The sequence below is a fragment of the Ursus maritimus genome (assembly GCF_017311325.1).
Source record: "Ursus maritimus isolate PB19 chromosome X unlocalized genomic scaffold, ASM1731132v1 scaffold_X1, whole genome shotgun sequence".
NCBI classification, from domain to species: Eukaryota; Metazoa; Chordata; class Mammalia; order Carnivora; family Ursidae; genus Ursus; species Ursus maritimus.
Genome location: NW_024423319.1, coordinates 67,904,918 through 67,925,435, shown reverse-complemented (window position 1 = coordinate 67,925,435; position 20,518 = coordinate 67,904,918). Strand labels below are relative to the sequence as shown.

Sequence of the window (20,518 nt, the reverse complement as noted above, 5' to 3'; positions counted from 1 at the left end):
AATACCATATGATTTCACGCATATGTGGAATTTAAGAAACAAAGGGGAAAAAAGCAAGAAAGTAAAAAGAGATAGAGAAAGAGACAAACCAAGAAATAGACTCTTAACTATAGAGAACAAACTGATGGTTACCAGAGAGGAGGTAGTGGGGGGATGGGTGAAATGGGGGATGGGATAAGGAGTGCACTTGCTGTGAAGAGCACTGGGAGATGTATGGAATTGCTGAGTCACTGTACTGTACACCTGAAACTAATATAACACTATATGTTAACCATACTGAAATTAAAATAAAATTTTAAAATTTTAAAAAGTGTTAAAAAATACTATGTCTTCAGAACGGTGGTTCCCAAGTCTATCTACACATTGAAATCATCAAATATACTGATGTCTGTATCCTACTACTACAGATTGTAACTTGATCTGAGGATGTGGTCTGGGCTTTTCAACCTTTAAAATTCCAATGTGCAGACAAGTTCAGATGCCCTGGTTCAAAGGTTTGTTGTGAAGGATATACAGCTCACGGAATACATAGTTTACTTTTCCCTGCAAGTGTTGGTTCACCAAGAAGGGGACTGTTAAGTGAGATAATGTGTCAGGTTCAAGACAGCCTAGAAGTCCTATCTGGGTCTCAGTTTCCTTATCTGTAAAACTGGCATTACCATTTAGGCTACAAAACTGACATGTTTTGTAAAGAAAATTGGCAAGCCTGGAAGATTTCCTGACGAGAAGGCAAGACAGGGCCTAACTATCCCAGGAGGAGTCTAGGGATACAAACCATTCCTCACAAGGAGCTCCAAAGTCCCAAGTGCAAGTGAGCCCCAGAGCCTCACATGGTCAATGCAGGGCCCACCTACACTGGAAAAACTGGCCTGGAGCTGTGGAAAGTGCATAGGTGATTAAGACAGTCCTGTGCCCTTGGGCAGTTATTCTTCTTTTTCAATTCCATTGGCCCCTCTCTAAAATGACGATGCTCATATCCACTCTCCATAGGACTAAAACGAGGATGAAATGAGAACAAGGATTGGAAGGTGGTCTACAGAATGGAAATTACAGTGTAGTACCTTATAGCCACCTACTCACACCACAACAAAAAATCAAGTCACAGAGAAGTCTTCCTAAATTTTATTGGCACTGAAATAGAACATGGGTTGAGCATAAACCCCTCCAAAAACAATTTTTAAAAACCCCAAAAATACACACAAAAAACCGAATACAAAATATAACTTTTCTCCCTAGCCTCCCTGTGGGTGTGTTATTGCCCTTAAGGCAGCTAGATTGCCCCAGAATTCCAGGTTTGAATTTAGCCAGTATAGGGCATATCACCAAGAGAGTGTCAATATAATTCACAGCAATGCACATAAGACTCTCCAAAGTCAGGCGGGATGGAGTCAGGGAGGGATCAAAGCCAAGGGCTCTGGGCCAGGGGCACTGCATGAAAGGACAGTATGATCCTTTGGGGACTGAACTCTGTGGAGAAGGGAAAATAAAAAGAACAATAAAACCAAATACCAAGTACTTCAAGAATGGACTGTGACAGGTGACGTCGTTAATACTGAAAGCTTCTTACAATAATGTTTCTGGCAAAATATTCTTTTATAATATAGTATATGCTTCCCAGGTAAGGAAATGAGGCCAAAATGATCCTGCTTCAAAACTAATATCTTCTAAGGGTGCATTAGCAAGAAACACAGAAATTATATTGAATCAGATGCCACTAGAATATATAATACTGGTAGAAAAAAAAGCACACATGAAACAAAGAAGAGGAGGAGGCTGCTCCTGTGTTGAGAGAAAGGGGTTAGAATATAGAAGGGACAAGGCCAGAGCCCCCAACAGCTCTCTGAAGCCCGTGTGAACAATTCCCCCCACTGGCAAGAGTCCTGGATAGGGCTGGCTAGGTTTTGGGGTAACCATCCCTACTATTCTAGCTGGAGGGAATTTGGGGATTGGAACGGGGAGGGGCAGATCCCAAGAAGGGAGGAGCCCAGAATAACAGTAAGGGATACCTCTGCCCATAGAGCTTCCTTAAAACAAGCCTAGGCTCCCATAAGGCATTGAGGGAGGATCTTCTAAACAGCCTTGCTTGAATAGAATGGCCAAAAGCCTTCTAAGATGTTGGTGAAGTCTCTTGAAGGTACTGTCTCCTCCCATCTCATTGTGGGGAGAAACTGACTTCCTGAACTCAGGGACAAGACTTATAAGAATTTTGTAACAGGTCCAATCTGGGAGGCATAAAGAATGACTGAACATCTTTTTAGCTTCCAATCATTATAAAGCCTAAATAACTCTAGAAGAAATGGACATTGGAAGGTCTAACCCTAGGTCAGTTGACATCCTAGAGGATATATCCAGGGTCCTGCCTCCTTCTGTAAACCCTGTGATGCTCCAGTTCTGCAAATCACAGGACCCTGAAAAGGAATGCAGTTCACGCAGGGATGGGGCTAGTTTTCAACCTACACCACGCTTAAGTCCTACAGAACAGTAAAAGTGGGGGTATTTCCCCAATCAATGGGAAATGGGAAGTGCCTCTGAGCTACGGAAGTGGTCTCTTCTAGAAAGCTAGATTAAAATGGGACAGAGAGAGAAAAGAGTGTCCAATTGGCACCATAGTGGGCCATTTATTTGCCCAAGGAAGTGAGTGAGGGCTGAGGGGCTAGGTTTGGTCCCATAGGGGCACTGAAGGCTTGGCATGACTCCAGGGCTGCTCTAGTTAGTGGCTTCAGCACAGTGTGAGTTAGGCAAGAGTATAGGAGTATGGGGGCAAGGAAGAAGGGAGGAGGGGTCCCTAGAGCCTGGGTGACCATTACATGGACTCAAACTCATCAATACGCTGCTTGGTATTGCCCTGCCGGATCTGACGCAGGGTCTTGTATTTGTCTCGGCCAAGTCGCATGTTCTCAGCATGGATCATGTCATTGGCAGTCTTCTTGGACTCATCGCGGGCATTGGCCAGTTCTGAAGTGAGGGCCTGTGAGGGTATAAGGGGATGAGGGGTTAATGGCTTGCTCTTACTTTACCTCCCCTTATTTAACCAGATTCATCAGATTCATTCTTTCTCTCTCTCTCCCTCTCTCTCTCTCTCCCTCTCCACACATACACACTCCTTCACTCCTCTCTTTTTACACTCAAACACATACACATATTTTTGAGGGCCATTTTCAGCCCTGTTGGGACTGCAGTGGGGCAAGAATAAAACAAAAAACCCACAAACTTAGGGGACTAATGGCAGGTATTCTCTGAGAGTAGAGCAACTTATCAAAGATCCAGGTAGAAATTGGGTCATGGTATTTTATGGATACAAGAGATAAATGGAGTGTGGGGCAAAAAAAAAAAAAAAAAAAAAGCAAGAGGTGGCCCAAGGTCTGATTGATAAGTGATGGGTGCCTACCCTTAAAGCTCTCATTAGAGAAAGGCTCAGACTCCCATACTCCATTGAGACAGGCTCCTCTACCTAACTCCATGATGATCTAGGGAATGCACAGGATATCTTTGACCCTTTGGCCCTGCCAGGATACCTTCAGGTGCTTTTGCACACGCTCATTCTTCTCCGCCTCAGTGGTACGTTCCTCCTCACTGCGATCCTTGGCCATGGCATCAGCCTGCAAGTCAGCACTGGCCTCTGCCCCATTCTCATCCTGCTCATCCTGCTCATTCTCAGCCGGCTCAGCTACATGAGGTGTACTCATAGCAGTCTTCAGCTCAGCACGGGTCTTCTCCAAGTCTTCTTGTACCATCTGAGCCTGTCCAGTAACAGAGGGCATGAAGAATCAGCAGTCAGATCAAGCTAACTTGTGGCATCCTACAAGTGCATAGAATGGCCAAGCAGGAGGTAGGCCATGTCACTGTGTCTGCCTTTAGTTTCTGTACCTGTACAATAGTAATAATTTACCAACTTCCTTGGTGTATTGGAGAATTCTGGGAAGTATTTGAGAAAGCCCATGATGCCTGCTGTTAAGGAAGGAAAGAGTACGGAGCCCAAATCTGATGAATCAAAGAACTGAAACCTATGCATGTGGTACCCTTTCTCATAATGTTTTTGTTCTGGGCACTGTGTCTCACCTTCTGCTGCCATTCCACAGCCTCACTTTCCTTCTTCTGTCGGGCCATCTCCAGCTGGGAGATTCGAGCTGTCAACTCTGCCATTTCCAAGGCCTATGGATAAATTGGAAACTTGTGAGAGCTGAGCCTTCTAGTTCTCAGGACCTAGGTATCTTCAACCCCTGTACCCCTGGGGAATCCATAGGGAACCTGCTGTTCCACTTGCTTGCTGTCCTGGAGGCTCTTTTTACCACACCTCCTCCAGGAAGCCTGGAGGACCACTCCTATTCTCAGATCTACTGTTATTAACTCCAAATCATTTCCTTAGAAGTCAGAGATCTACACCTAGACTACAGACCTCCTGAACACAAACGTCATTTCTCTCTTCCTCATCTCTTTTTCTCTTCCTCTCCCTCTCCCCCACTTCCCTCTCTCTCCCCCACTCTCTTTCTCTCTTGCATGCATTATTGCCCACTGCATATTTAGGGCCTTCATAAAGCTTTGGAAATCACTGTGTCACTGCCTGAAGTGCCAGACTTTTTCCTGTTTTCTTAGAATGTTCAGGTCTCCACTAAGACTCCTCCCAGGGCAAGTATAGGAAAAACACTGTAGTATCACAAGGCAACCTGAACAAGGGAAAAAGCTTATGCACACCCTCACACCTTGGACACATCTATATCCTAGAGGAAGATTCCCCCTGGTAATTAGGTCTTAGTTCCTGCATTCACACTCCAAACAGTAGAGGGAAAGAACATATATCAAGGAATTTGGGACATAGGTTCTTAACTTCTGAGTCACAGAAATAAATAAAGATGAAATGAAGATTACTTACCCTCTTCCCCTGAAAAGTGCATAGAAACATAGTTTTACATATGATTTTAGTGAACAAACCCTTCAAAAAGGCAAAAATGGGTTCTTATCCTTACTCAGCCACACTGTGATCTTTGACAAGTCCCTTAAACCTCCCTGAGTCTTAATTTCCTTATCTGGGCATAGTATCCCATGCAGATTAATCCCATAGGATTATTGGGAGAGGAAATAAGAATGGGGAAAGGAAAATTTGCTAGCATAGCTTGTAACACACAGTAGGTAGTCAATTAAGTGTAAATTCCTTTGCTTCTTTCCTTCCTCCCTTTCCTTTGTCAGGTCATCAGCTCAGATCCCAAAGGGCTAAGAAAGTAGAATAAAAGTAAGAGTTAGGGAAGACTTTCTGGGCCACATCAGTGACTTTGCAACTTGCTTCTGAATAAGCTATCTGTTGGGGGCCTGTTGACTGGCACCTGCTGGAAGGAGCCAGCCCTGCAGGCAGGGGTAAATGTGAATAGGTAGACAGATAGGGAAGAAAATTCAGGTACTACAATTCTAGCCCATTTTGTGGCTTTACCAGCTGTTCCTGAGTCTTCTTCTGATCCCGGGAGGCCTGCAACAGGGCTTCCTTGGCCTCTTCAGCTTCTTGACGCTCTTTGGCCAGTTTTTCAGCCTCGCTCTGGGCACGCTTCCGCTCCTGTTCAAGCTCCAGAGCCCTGCGGGTCTGTTCTTCCAGTTCTGGAAAGAGAAGAAGGGGGAAAGGTGGTGAAACATGCAGACATGGAAGGAACACCTAGTTTCCTTCCCGGAAATGCTTCACCCCAGGGCACAGCTGGCAGAAAGCTCTGGGCACTCTTCCTTTTGCCCCATCTTTCATCTATCTGTAGCCACATATGGATTATATACCCTGAGTCTGCAGCTCAGGCAGAAGGGTCTTCAGCTCATAGAGTCAGGCTCTAGGAAAACCCAGTCTTCAAGATAACTGACTCTAAGCCTCACCGTGCTGAGCCTTCTTAGTCTGTTCCTCAATTTGCTTCAGCTTCTCCATCAGTTCCTCCTTTTCCCGTTCAATCTTCTCCTTCTCCTTTTCTGCCATCTCACGCTTCTTCTTCTCATTTTCCAGCAAAGCACTAAGAAAAGAGAAAGGATAGAATCAGTCACATGGAAAGGCCCCAAGGTTCCCTGGTCCTGGACCCTCAGCGCCTACCCATCCAACACACTTCGAGCTTGCGAGTTGGGACCATGCTCCCTTATCTCCACATCCTGTCCTCACATCATAGTCCCACGTGGGTCAGTACACTCAGGACCCTGTCACTTTGTCCCAGAGTCAGGAGATCCAACCTGGACTCCCAGCTCTACTACTCACCAGTGGGTAACCAGTGGGTGAACTTAGCTATATCACTTCTTTGTTCTTGTTCTCAGTACCCCTATCTGTAAAATGGCCTAATAAGTCCTACCCTGCCTACCTCATAGTTATAGGGAGTCAAGTTTTGACTCTGTGCTGGGATACCATGCTTCAAGTCCACTGATCTCTATGGCTAGGGTATCAGTCCTTAGGTCTAATGCTGCAGGCCCTCTGAAGCCCCGCTCTAGGCTCTTTTTCCCCAGAATTTGTTGCAAATCTAGAGTAGGTATTCACTTTTTCTTGCCCCAGTACCTCTTCCAGGAGGTTGCCTTTTCACCCTAGGCTAGGTATCTTTTCTTTCTCTGGGCCCTCAGAATACTTGGCCTATCCTTATCCCCATCCCTCCTCTTTATTATTTTTCTCCACAGCACTTCTTACCATCTCACATACTGTATAATTTGCTTATTTGTTTTGTCTCTTCCCACTAGAATGTCAGCTTCCTGATAGTAAGGATTTTTGTCTATTTTATCTTTCACTGCTCAATAAATATTTATTGAGTGAAAAAATGACACAGCATTTGTACCTTGAACAGTTATGTAAATAGTGTTTTTCCTCTTTCTCCTACCAGACTGTGAGGTCCTTGAGGGCATGTTCCTGCCAGATCCAGCTCTGTAAACTGCCCCCAATCTCAGTAAAATTTTTCTGAATAAATAAGAACTTTGGTGTCTAACCTCTCAAACACAGACTCCTTTTCTAGCCTACTAGATTTAAAAGCCTCCTGAGGTTCCAAACTCTTTATTACAGAGTACCTACTAGAACAGTTCTCTCAAACCTTAACATGTATAGGAATCACCTGGGATCTTATTTTTTAAATAACTTATTGAGGTGAAATTCACATAATAGTAACCACTATAAAGCAAACAATTTGGTGGCATTTAGTACATTTACAATGTTGTACATTCACGCCTCTATCTAGTTCCAAAACATTTTCATCACTCTAAAGCAAAACTGCACCCCCATTAAGTGAGTTTCTTCCTATCTCTCCTCTCCATAACCCCTAATAACCACCAACCTGGATTCTGCCTCTACACATTTATCTATTTTGGATATTTCATATAAATGGAATCATATGGTATATGAAATTTTGTGTCTGGTGTTTTTAACTTAGCATAATATTATAGAGTTTCATTCACATTGTAATATGTATCAGTACTTCATTCCTTTTTATGGCTGAATAATATTCCATTGTATGGCTATACAATGTGTCTATCCATTCATCTGTTGGACCCTTGGGCTGTTTCTACCATCTGGCTATTGTAAATAGTATCACTATGAACACGTGTGTACATGTACATTTTCAATTATATACCTAGGAGTGGAATTGTGGGATCATATGGTAATTCTTTTTTTAAAAGATTTTATTTATTTATTCGACAGAGATAGAGACAGCCAGCGAGAGAGGGAACACAAGCAGGGGGAGTGGGAGAGGAAGAAGCAGGCTCATAGCGGAGGAGCCTGATGTGGGGCTCGATCCCGTAACACCGGGATCACGCCCTGAGCCGAAGGCAGACGCTTAACCGCTATGCCACCCAGGCGCCCCATCATATAGTAATTCTAAGCTTATCATTTTGAGAAACCACCAAACTATTTTCCATAGTAGCTGGAACATTTCTACCAGCAATGTACATGAATTCTAATTTCTCCACATCCTTGACAACAGCTATTATTTTCTGCATTTATTTATTATATCCATATTAGTCAGTCAAATAGCATCTCACTTTTCATTTTGATTTGCATTTCCCTGGTGACTGGGGATGTTTTCACATGCCTGCTGGCCATTTGCATACCTTCTTTGGAGAACTGATCACCTAGGATCTTAAGATTCAGAATCTGAATCAGCAGGTCTGGAGTAGGGTGTCAGAGTCTGCCTTTCTAATAAGTTCCCAAGTTGATATTGCTGTTGCTGAGCCTTGCTACACTTTCAGTAGCAGGGGGGTTGGTTACAGAGCATAGGGGCTTCATAAGAAAAATTCTGGTGGCTCTGCCCAATTCCACTCAGAAATCCCTACAGAGTCCATGTTTAAATGGGCATGGAGCTTTCTGCTAATGCCACTACGCTGGTCAGATAGCCCAGAGCAACCCAGACTCTGCCTAGAAGAGCAATGGCATAAGGGTCAGAGACAATGTGGAACTGTGAAATACCTCTCCCTCCTATGAGTCCCTGAAATCCTAGGCTTCTGATACCTGCTTCCTGAGGAAGGGGATGCCTGAGACTTAATGGAGGAGGTGACATTTCTGTACAGCTCTCTCGCTCCAACCCAGGAGGGTTTCATGTCTTTCCTGTATCAATCTTGACAGTTTTGAGAAGCTTCTTTGCCCTAGCCCCAGCTTCCACTCCAGTTCCACAGAACCTACCGTTCCATCTGTTTCTGGTGCTTCTCCTCCCGGGCCTGTGCCTTCATCTGCTGTACCTCAATGGTGTCAGGCTTGCGGCGGCGCATGTATAGTTCATGATTCCCCATGCACAGGGCCAAGATACGCTTGTTAATCCGCAGTCGGGGAGCATAGAAGACAAAGTCCTGATGGGAAACCAACAATCAAAATGAGTTTGGAGGGACAGATGAAGGTGAGCTTCTGCCTTTTGAAAGCACTGAAAGGGTTATTTAGCCCAATTTTCTCATGTTACACATAGGAAGATTAATTATCAGAGTGGTGAAGTGACTTGCCCATGGTAACACAGCAGACTAGTGGCAAACCCAGGACTAGAACCCAGGCTTCTTGACTCTGAAACCAGCGCTCTTTCCACCAAATCACAATTTAGTTCAACCTTTGCTTATGAAAGCATCGCATCCTAAAATATCCTCAATCTAATTGAAAGATAGGAACTGAACCTATCTGCTAATTTGGGATCCTGCTAAATCTCAGGGGCCTCTCTTAGCGGCCCAATAATTCCTGCATAATACGTTGGTGAGTACAGTATGGAGGGCTGGACGGTTTTTGTAACCTCCTAAAAGCATATCCTAGACACAGGCCCTTAAATCATTTTTGGAATAAGGTAAGTTGTAAATGTATACATGAATACATAAATCTGAACATGATTGTCCTGGCTGTTATTTTAAAAAAATAAGCCTTTGATCTCAGCTGGCTTTGTTACTTACCTTTTTCCAATGAGAGTTGAACACAGCAGCAATTTAAAAAAGAAAGAAAGAGAAAGAAAGAAGAAAGAAAGAAAGAAAGAAAGAAAGAAAGAAAGAAAGAAAAAGAAAGAAAGAAAGAAAGAAAGAAAGAAAGAAAAGACCACACACACACACACACACACACACGAAAATCTAGTGAGTCTGAGTTTGTTACTATAAATACCACTGGACCAAGGTTACCAACTAATGGGCTAACTACCAGTTCTTCTGCCATGGAACCCAAACTACTGTTTCATATGGCTTAGTGTGCAGTGGAATGAGCACAGGCTCTAGAGGTCAAATAATGTATGTATAAACCCCAGATTTACCATTTTTAGCTGTGTGATCTTGGACAAAACGCTCCAATTCTTTGAACCTTAATTTCCACAGTTATAAAACAGGTATGCTACAATCTACCTGACAGTGTTGTTGATAGCATATATAGCATATATAAAGTGCATAGCAGCAGAAGTTCAGAGACCTTACAGCTGGAGAAGAATTGTTGAGGCCTCATGAGAAGGGTTTGTCTTAGCATGGGCTTTGACCCTTGCTGGACATGAGGTACACCAAAAGAGGAGACCGTTTTCTGTTTTCTATCCTACTCTCAATCACCATCTTTCCAGTCTTATCAACCACAGGGAACTGAGTAGGTGAAAAGTGTGGTGAGCATGTTAGAAGAATGACTGGACCCAAAGGCCTTTCTTGTTCTTGGGTTGCTCTGGAGATAAGTCTTGAGAGGACAGCAGCAAAGTTATACCAAAAAGCAAGTTTGGAAGATCATCTTTGGATCTGGACTTCTGGCTCTGTCTTTTCTCCACAATTAAAAATAAATCAAGCACATGAACAGTTTCACTTCAAAGCCTAGAGGGTTTAAAAAATAATATGCACTCTCTGTTTCCACCCCACAGCATCAGGGCAGCAGAGGACGGTGGCTAAGAGGCAGTACTCAGACTGCCTGTGGCTCTCCCTCATCTATGCTTCTCCTAACACACAGGTAGCAGTGTGGCACCAGCTACAGAATGCCTCCTAGTCATGTCTTGTCATCAATATCCCCTTCCAGTGTCAATCTCCTTTTGCTCCTCCTATTCCCAGCACCCCCTGCCCACAGACACACAAAAGCCAGAAAAATGAGAGAAAGATACAATGACATGATTGCTCCTAGCATTATCCAGGTCTTGGCAAGTACCTGTCTCATCCAGTAGGAAGAATCACTTACCGGGGCTTTCTTGTCAATGGGCTTGATGACAAATTTCTTGTCATTGAAAGAAATATTTCTGATTTCACTCCAGGGAAAGCCTATCTTGGGAGTCAGTCTGTAGAGAACAAGAACATTAGGACAAGGGAAAGACAAGAAGGACATAGAGGGTTGGTGGTTTGCCCTCTGCATCCCAAACTTCTTCCTTAAGGAGGTAGATTCACTGCCAGCTCAGCCAGTGTTATCACATGCCACCAGGTCAGTTGACAGCACTGAGGGTACAAAAGGGACCTCCTGATACCACAACAAACTTATTATTCCTTGTCCCAAACTCTGAGGTTTGTTTTATTTTATTTTTTATTGAGGCATGGAACTTGTAAAAATCACAAGAATCTCCAGCCCTATTTTACTGGGACTCTTCCACCCAAGGTTGTAACAGTTGGGGAGAATGTAAACAATGAGATCCAAGATTCAGAAATTACATGGAACAATCATTTATTACATCCATCCTCACCAAGGGCAGACCAAGGGGAAAAAAAAAAAGCAAGTGACATAAATCTGTAGAAAGAGGGAAAATAGGCCAAAAAGCATTTAATCATATGGGAGTGTAATTAATTACAAATCCTGACAAGGTAGATGCTAGGTTAATGCTGTCCAGTGGAAATATAATGAGAGGTACACATGCAATTTTAAATTTTCTAGTAGCCACATGAAAATAAGTAAAAAAGAAACAGGTGGGAGTAACTATAATAACAGTTCATTTAACCCAGTATATCCAAAAGACTATCATTTGAATATGTAAATTAATATTTAAAAAATATTGAGACATTCATCATTTTCTTTTTCACACTAAGTCTCCGAAGTCTTGTGTATAGTTTACACTTACAGCATATCTCAATTTAAGAGTAGCCACATTTCAAGAGCTTAATGTGGCCAGCGACTACCATAGTGGATGGTGTAAGTCTGGTCAATGCAAGATTTAGAGGCCTGGGAGGTTATGGCAATCATCTGGGCTGATCTAAACTAAGTAGAAAAATGTGGGACCCAGGTGGGACCCAGGAGGTACAGTCCTACTTCATGATGAACCTTAGGTGTCAGAGTGGCCCAAATAAACTAAGAGAACTCTAAGCTATACCTGTCATTCTGCTCATAGATGTTGAGACCTAGGGCATCCACCCCCAGCCACAGCTCTGAGCCTTTCTTGTTCTTGATGCTGAAGTAGTTCACACCGTACATCTCCAGGTCTTGGGCAATCTTCAGATACTCTAGAACAGCATCCTCCCTAAATAACAGATTTGGGGGAGTTATAGAGGGGAGCCTGTGAATCAGACCCAGGGAGATAGCCTACCTGCTTTGCACTTCTGACAAGAACCTTGCCATTAGGGGAGGGAAAGGGTATAAAAGGTGAGCAGATGATGGAAAACAGAGCACAACATGACTTTTGTCAAACAAAACCTGCTGACAGGAGCCTAAGATCTGAGGTTCCCAAGAGTAACAAGGGTGGACTGACCCTTGCTGGCCTCTGGCATGTTAGCTGCAATGAAGACTTTATATTCTTAGCAGAGCCCAGATGGTGTAATGATGGCAAAATGATAAGATTTGTTACTCAACTAGACAACACCCAAATGATCTGCCATGTTTAGAGAGCTCCTTCCTCATTTCTTTCTTGGGGAGGAGTCCCTGGTACTCTAGAAGCTCCCTGGGGATCTTGAAGTCCCTTCTGTTTCTTTATGGTCAAAACTGTTTGGACTATCAGTTGCCATCATTCAAAAAAAATATAGCTTTATAATGATCATTATTTGCTTTCTATCTCTAATTTCCCCTATAAATTGCATTCTTGTCCCTTTCTCTCCAACATCTTCCAGTGACCCTAGTCCTTTGCCTCCTTCCTCCAGAACCTACTCTCATTCTCCCTGCCAAAGCAGTAGAACCCATAGTTGCTAGGGCGATCTTACCTGAGCATGCCCCGGTGCTCCTCATGCCACACCTGGATCCGCTCCTCCCACTGGTCCTTATTGAGTTTATGCTGCTCTAGGACCCTTGGAATATAACAGATAGTAGTTTCAAGCACAAAACCCAAATGCAGGCGTAAAGGGAAACCCACTTAGCTCTCTGAGGTGTTGATGCAAAGAAGATATGGAGTCAGCCCACTGAGATCATACTGGAAGTAGATTGAAATTACAGCAGGAGGTATTAATTAGATATAGGGAACTGCCTGAGAGGTAGGAGAGATACAAGAATGGGTGGGAAAGAAAGACAGTGGGAACACCTTCTTTTGTAGTTTTAACCAGAAAATCCAGTAATACGCTGTGATTTTCAAGTAGGGCAGTAATGTATCAAGAGTCTATGCTGCCTTGAGGGGCTAAGAGTAGAGATGGGCCTCATGGAGGAGGCATGACACTCTCTCCTAGATCCTTATGGGACCAACATTTGCTTTTATAAGAAAATTGCTCAGGAATGAGATTACAGCCTGTAGCTACAGAACGGAGAACTGAGCCCAAATGGCTTTAGAAGAAACTAACAGGCTCAACCTCCCAGATCTACTAGATCATTAACAAGACTTGTTTTAAATATGCCATCTCAGACATCAAAGCAGTGACTCAGGTAGAGTTCCAGGTCACAACCATTATCCCTGATACCTTCCGGTAAGTTGTGCATATGCCACAGCTCCAATGGGACTGAGGCTCCCAGAATGAAGAACTTTTCCTTCCATCCAAAAGCTTATGAAAATGGCCACTGGATGCAGTAGGGAAAAACCCAGGGTTAAAAATTCAAAAGACTAGGGTTCCAGGTCTGGCTCTGCCTCAAACGAGCTGTGGGAGATCTGGCAAGTCAGAGTGAGCACCCTGCTCTATTTCCTCAGCCAGGAAATAAGGATAATGCCTGCCTTATTCATTTCGTGTGTTCTTGTGATGCTAAAACAAAAATAATGAGTGTTTGAGAGCATTCAGCTTTGAAGTTTATAAAAGCAGAAAGCTCTGTACACTGGTTATTGATATTAAAAGACTGTTGGAGCTCCCTCTCTCCCTCCTGTGAACCTTTGATGCAAGAGATTTAAATCAGTGAAAAGGATTGAAAAAATGGAACCAGAGTAGGAGGAGTCAATCTGTCGCTGGTAATCTATATAAGCACCTGTTTTCAGAGTAATGCAATTCTGTAATCAGGCAAAAGAAGAGGGAAAAAAGCTTTTTATTTTGAGAGTCAGAGAAACAACAGGGTACAGTGCCATATGCAAATGTGTGTCTCTTATACCAACTGCCCCCAAATTTTGAGGTTAAGTTTAAGAAAGCTCCTCTTTTAGGGCTCCCCCAGCACCATAAATTAGCAAAGTAAAAACCAGTATGCATAACATGGTCTTCAGACAGACCCTACCTAGTAGAAAGGCAGTCCCTGTATAACAGGGCTTGGTCAGCCACAGACCTTCCCCATGCAAGTGCAGATGGCCAAAGGAACCACCTCACCTCTGTGGCAGCAACTTGTCCCCAGCCAGGTAGCCAGACTTGTGTACTTCCTTATTGAAGTCACCATACTTAGACTGGACAGCATAGGAGGCCAGCAGCACAGCAGTCTCAGGTGGGCAGTAAATATCATCACTGAGAATGCCCTCCTTCACTTGCAGGAAGAACAGGCGCTGTGTGATGTCCTGGATCAATTCCTCAGATACATCCTCAGGATAGAACTTGGCCCGGAACTTGAAGAGCAGGGGGCTTTCCTTCCGCACATCCTGGGCAGTCACCTGGGAGGAGCAAAGGTTATGGGTTCTCAAAAAACAGTCTTTAGCTGTAGGGTGGGGAGAGACAAGTAAAAGGTCATCAATTTGGTTAATCCCAAAGAGCCAGGTGGCAACTGTTCTGGTAATTCAGAAAAGAGGCACATTGATTTCCCTGGGGACCCAATTCCATGTCCATAATTGCTTCTCTTTGGGGATTCCTTCCTGAAATGACCTTATACCCACTGATGGTCATAAGCCTTCAAGCCACCAACATCTGACAATATACGAACTGCCCCTAAATTTTGAGGTTAGGCTTAAGAAAGCTCCTCTTTAAGGCTTCCCCAACACCATAAATTAGCAAAGTAAAAACCAGTATGTATCATTGAGGCCTGGAAAATGGCTAGACAAGAACATAAACTATCTTTTAAAGCCTGAAATTAGCTCTTAACAGCAGCACATTTGTCCAGCAAAAGTCTCCTCTTCTTGGGAAAATAAGACTCTACCAGCAGAAGGTGAGGCAACTATCGCCTAAACACAATCAGAAACCTAAGACACTGGAAACCTCCGAGGACAAAGTTAGGAAGTTTGAGGATATTGAGATGGAGGACTGCCATGTTCCTGCAGAGACACTGCTTGGACGTGAAGAGCTTGAATGGATCCATACTCAAATCATCTCATTTGGTGTTCAATTGAGATAGAAAATCAAGAAAGAATGGGTTAAATAGGTGATGGGTATTAAGGAAGGCACTTTGATGAGCACTAGGTGCTGTATGTAAGCAATGAATCACTAAATTCTACAACTGAAAATAATATTGCACTGTATGTTAACTAGCTGGAATTTAAATAAGTACTTGAAGGAAAAAAAGATACATGTGTTAATAAACTTATGTGTAAATGCCTATGGGAGAAAAAAAAAAAGAAAACCAAGAAAGAGAAAAGCATCAGTATAGAGTTTAGGTATCAGGTTACAGGTAGAGAAGAGACAAGGTAAGATTATGAGGCCTTCAAGATTCTTTCCAGTTCAAAAGTCTATTACTCGCCTTTTAACAAACCTCCTAAAGACCTAGAGTTTGGAAAGAAAAAATAGGATGCCAATCCCCTCTTGAAAAGCCATTAATGACTATGGTATAAAGCAAGTCAAAGTTTAAGACAGAGCTCCCAGGAGAAAGGGAAGGGTCTCTTCCTCCTTGGACACTGGCCATCCTCACTGTTAGAAGTCAAAGTGGAGACAGAGCAGGAGCTCTGCCTTGGCTGAGTCCTCTGCCCTTATTCTGATCTAGTGGTCAGTAGACCACCCAGTGAAAAGCACGGCCCTGGATTTGCCAGCTAGCACATTTTACCCCCGCCCCTTGAATATAAGATAACAATTCATATAATAATGAATTCCAAACCCAACAATGGGGTAAGCAGTTACCTTCTTATTGAGTTTCAGCCAAGTGGAGAAATTTTTAGTGTCCTGGTATTGCAGACCAAAGAACCAAACTTCCCTCAGGCCAATAGTTTTCACCACCTAGAAAAGAAAAAAACAAAAACAAAAACAAAAAACACACTGATTGAATGCCTACTTTGTGCCAGGCACAGAAGACACAAAAGCGAAACTAGCATGGTCCCTGACTTTAAAGGACATAAGGTGTCCAGGGTCTGGCAAGGAAATACACTTGGGAAGCAGTCAAGAAATGATGTCAGCAACTCTACACAAAGTACTTTCGCTGAGGTAGGCAACAGGTCTATCACTTAGGACCACCACCATACACCAATAACTATATTCATTATCCCCTTTGATTTTCACAATAGCCCTGTGATACATTTACAATTAGGCCCATTTTATAGATAGTGAAAGTAAGGTTCCAAGAAGGGTCAGGTCCGTTTGGCTCCAAACCCATTCAAATCCAGTGTTTACTGCCACTTCTTCCCTCTATTTTGCCATGTGCCTTTCTACTCCCAGGATGAATTAAAGGCTGGAAGTACAGTGTTGACTTAACTCCTATATCTTCTGCTCTTGGTTTACTCCTTTATCTATGCCCTCACTGTATGGTGACTAACATAACATAATAAAAAATTATTACTAAAAAAAAAGGAATATGCCCTCACTCTTCTGAGTCCCATTTAATTCTCAACATTTGCTGCAACATGGACTGGACTGGAGGAGATAATGCTAAGCAAAATAAGTCAAGCAGAGAAAGACAATTATCATATGGTTTCACTCATTTATGTAACATAAGAGGTAGGAAGATCGGTAGGAGAAGAAAGGGAAGAAGAAGGGGGGTAAACAGAAGGGGGAATGAACCATGAGAGACTATGGACTCTGGGAAACAAACTGGGGGCTTCAGAGAGGAAGGGTGTGGGGGAATGGGATAGGCTGGTGATGGGTATTAAGGAGGGCACATATTGCATGGTGCACTGGGTGTTATACGCAAGTAATGAATCATCGAACTTTACATCAAGAACTGGGGATGTGCTGTATAGTGACTAACATAATATAATAAAAAAATACTAAAAAATAAAAAAATAATGCCCCAAGAAAGAATTTTCAAGAAGACATAGCAGGTATTGTGGTATCTATATACTCCAAAGATGTGCCATGTCTAGGTGCTGAGATGCTTCTTTACAGCCCCGATTAGAAGCTAGTCATGATTCCCCTTACCACTTACACAGGTTGAGAGTGGGAAAGAGGGTAGAAACAGGGTGAGTACCTCAGTATAGTACCTAAGTGGACCCTGGTGTTCTGGGCCTCTTGGCTAAGCAGTGGGTAGGAAAGGGAGGCCTGCCAGGAGATAGAGTTTGTTTTCCAGTCCCTGACATTAGCATGCTAATGGTTCTGGCTGACAGCTGAATTCCAGCATGCCCACCACTGGAGATGGAGGCAATAAAGCTGACTCACATCCTAATGAGGTTATGCTGATGGTCTTCTTTCTTTTTTTCTTTTTCTTGAGGGGTGGGCAGGGGAGGTAGGGGAGTGAGGTAAAGGAATTTACCTGGAGATAGAAATAGGAAAAAAGGACCCAATGTTGCTAATGTCCTTCCTTGTGAATAAATCATATCTCCCCTCCACACACACACACACACACACACACACACACACACACACACGTGCACACACACATACACACCTCCACTATATCCACAAAGTTTCTACCATGCACCCAAAGCCAGACTCCATAGTCACTCCTGAAGCTTACAATCTAGAGCTTCAGAGGCCCTAAGGTAAAGTAGCTCATATCTATCGAGTACCTATTATGTACCAGGTACTGAACACTGAACAACCCTGAGATGGCTGTTATCTCTACTTTATAAATGAAGAAGCAAAGGCTTAATAGGCAACTTGCCTAAAAGACATGAATAGAACTTGTCCATCCAGATGGCTAACAGACACATGAAAAGATGCTCAACATCACTTATCATCAGGGAAATACAAATCCAAACCACAATGAGATACCACCTCACACCTGTCAGAATGGAAAAATTAACAGCACAAGAAACAACAGGTGTTGGCAAGGATGTGGAGAAAGGGGAACCCTTTAGCACTGTTGGTGGGAATGTAATGCAAACTGGTGCAGTCACTCTGGAGAACAGTATAGAGATTCCTCAAAAAGTTAAAAATAGAACTACAATCCAGCAATTGCACTACTAGAGATTTACCCAAAGTACAAAAAAAAAAAAGATTCAAAGGTGTACATGCACACTGATGTTTACAGCAGCATTATTAACAATAGCCAAACCATGAAAAGAGCCCAAATGTTCATCAACTGATGAATGGACAAAGAATGCAGTATATATATAATGGAATATTACTCAGTCATCAAAAAATGAAACCCTGGGGCACCTGGGTGGCACAGCGGTTAATCGTCTGCCTTCGGCTCAGGGCGTGGTCCCGGCGTTATGGGATCGAGCCCCACGTCAGGCTCTTCCGCTATGAGCCTGCTTCTTCCTCTCCCACTCCCCCTGCTTGTGTTCCCTCTCTCGCTGGCTGTCTCTATCTCTGTCGAATAAATAAATAAATAAAATCTTTAAAAAAAAATGAAACCCTGCTATTTGCAATGATGTGGATGGAGCTAGAATGTATTATGTTAAGCAAAATAAATCAATCAGAGAAAGACAAATACCATACAATTTCACTTATATGTAGAATTTAAGAAACAAAACAGATGAACATATGGGAAAGGGGAAAGACAAGGAGTGAGGGAAACAAACCACAAGAGACTGTTAACAGTAGACAACAAACTGAGGGGTTGATGGAGGGAGGTGGGTGGGTGATGAACTGGATGGATGATGGGTATTAAAGAGGGAACTTGTAATGAGCCCTGGATGTTGTATATAAGTGATGAATCACTGAATTCTTCCCCTGAAACCAATATTGCACTGTATGTTAACTAAAATTTAAGTAATTTTTTAATTGCACATCACCCCAAAAGACAGGCAACCTGCCTAAAGCCATAGAGACTAGACTAGAATCCTGATGTGTATGATTCCAAAACCTGTACCCTTTCTTTTCTAGCATGCTCTCTTTTAATCCCAAGGATTCGTATGAGCTTAGGAGCCCCGGGGTTCCCAAGTGACTAACTGCCTTGTCTCTCTTTTGCCCACATATCCCAGCCGGGTAATGAACTTTGATCATCTCTGCGTATAGATATGGTTCCTGGCTTTCCACTAGGCTCAGTCAACAACCACTTTGGAGAGAAGCCATATCCCCAAGTCCTCAAGCTTCATTGATCACTGGGGCGTGCATGATGTTCACCCTCCCTTTCATAGCTTGAATCAGGTATCAGGAAACATGAATGAAAGTCTCACCTCTGTCTCTAATTTGCTATGTGATCTTAAGGCAGCACATTTCCCTCTCTGAGCCTTAGCTTCCCCATCTATCCAGCTTCTCCATCTACTACAACTGGTATGACCTAAATGGCCTCTTTCTTCCTTCAAGTTCATTTCACTAATAAGGTTATTTGTAAATGAAAAGAAATACAGTCCCATTTCCCATCTACTTCTTGCTGACTTGAGTAACTAGGAACATGTTTAGAAAGATAAGTTGTGTGTGTGTGTGAGGGGGGGTCTTTAGAAAGATCAAAAGACTTCCAGGATTCAATGGCAAGGTGAGTCCCTGAGCCTAATAGGCAATTGGAATTGCCTATAGGTTTTAGATGGAGAACACAAAATGCTCATGTTGAAATGTGATAATTGGCTTTTTTTTTTTTTGCAGAGGATAGAGGGGGAGTGTATGGACAGAAAAGATTATTTAAAACACCTCTTATCTCATCCTAGATCTAAGGTAGAATCCAATTAACAGTTCTAAAGATTTTCCACAGGGTTGTAGAAGAATAGTGTGTCCAGATGTAATTGGTGGGGAAGAAGTAATTCATCCCCAGGTGAGAAAGAGACACACTGAAGATGCTAGAGATGGACCATTAGGGCCAGGACGCTAGGTCATGGGATGGCTGACTCAGAATAGAACTGGTAGGGCAGCAACTGGCCTCTGCCTATACCAATTGTAGAGGCTCAGAGACCCCAGAATTAAAAGGAACTAAGGCAGCTACAGACTACATAATCAGTCCTAGAGGTCCCAGGAATGAGCTCCTTAGCCTCATTTTGCACCATGTTGTCTGTTTCACTAGAAGGATGAGTAAGGGTGTAATGAGAGGAAGATCACAGGACCCAAAATAGTTCTAGGATGTGGAGTATCTCTGAGGAGCAGTTGGACAAATAACAGCTGAAGTGATATCAAACAAACAAAAAAAGATCTCAGGATCAGTAGCAAATTTTAATCTTGCTGAGCTCTGCCTCTTCCCTTATGTACATAGAGAAATCAGATGCATATAAATTTTCCACGTCCTTAGGCTTCAGGGCTTTGGAGAGCGCTCTCTCAGCCTCCACTGAAGTCCCAAAGTGAGGAAATAAGGGTGTGGAGGGAAGGAAATATGATCTAAAGTCAGAACTGAGACTGAAAAAGAACAAAGGATAAAACAGATGACCCCTAGACTCCAGGCTATAAGGAAATCTCCAATTAAGGTCCACAGGATACTGGAAATCACTTGATCAGGCAACTCTTGTCTCCACTTGGAAATGAGGCCAAGCTTTGCTTGCTTTCAGCTTTGCTTCCAGCTGAGACTTCCACCCCAGAGAAAAGAGAAATCTTATCTTTTAGTGGGAGAGAGTCTCTAGGTCCTTCTTCTAGGAACAACGTCTGTGGCTGCAGTGACTAAGGTCCTTTCCATTCCACTCTGAGAAATGCCTCCATCTCTGATTATATATAT

The 20,518-nt window shown here is 43.1% G+C and overlaps 1 protein-coding gene across 1 annotated transcript in view; it reads right to left on the bottom strand.

The window, feature by feature from the left end:
• Positions 1-1,106: 1,106 nt before the first annotated feature.
• The window catches only part of MSN (moesin), a 65,198-nt gene continuing 45,786 nt past the window's right edge, over positions 1,107-20,518 (bottom strand). Inside the window, exons 3-13 of the mRNA XM_008710661.2 lie at positions 15,688-15,783; positions 14,023-14,297; positions 12,517-12,600; positions 11,697-11,843; positions 10,583-10,679; positions 8,606-8,769; positions 5,845-5,975; positions 5,423-5,583; positions 4,060-4,152; positions 3,516-3,740; positions 1,107-2,968 (exon numbers count right to left, since the gene is read on the bottom strand). Of these exons, the coding sequence (XP_008708883.2) occupies positions 2,804-2,968; positions 3,516-3,740; positions 4,060-4,152; positions 5,423-5,583; positions 5,845-5,975; positions 8,606-8,769; positions 10,583-10,679; positions 11,697-11,843; positions 12,517-12,600; positions 14,023-14,297; positions 15,688-15,783 (1,638 nt within the window). The 3' untranslated portion in view covers positions 1,107-2,803. The remainder of the gene's footprint in view (positions 2,969-3,515; positions 3,741-4,059; positions 4,153-5,422; positions 5,584-5,844; positions 5,976-8,605; positions 8,770-10,582; positions 10,680-11,696; positions 11,844-12,516; positions 12,601-14,022; positions 14,298-15,687; positions 15,784-20,518) is intronic.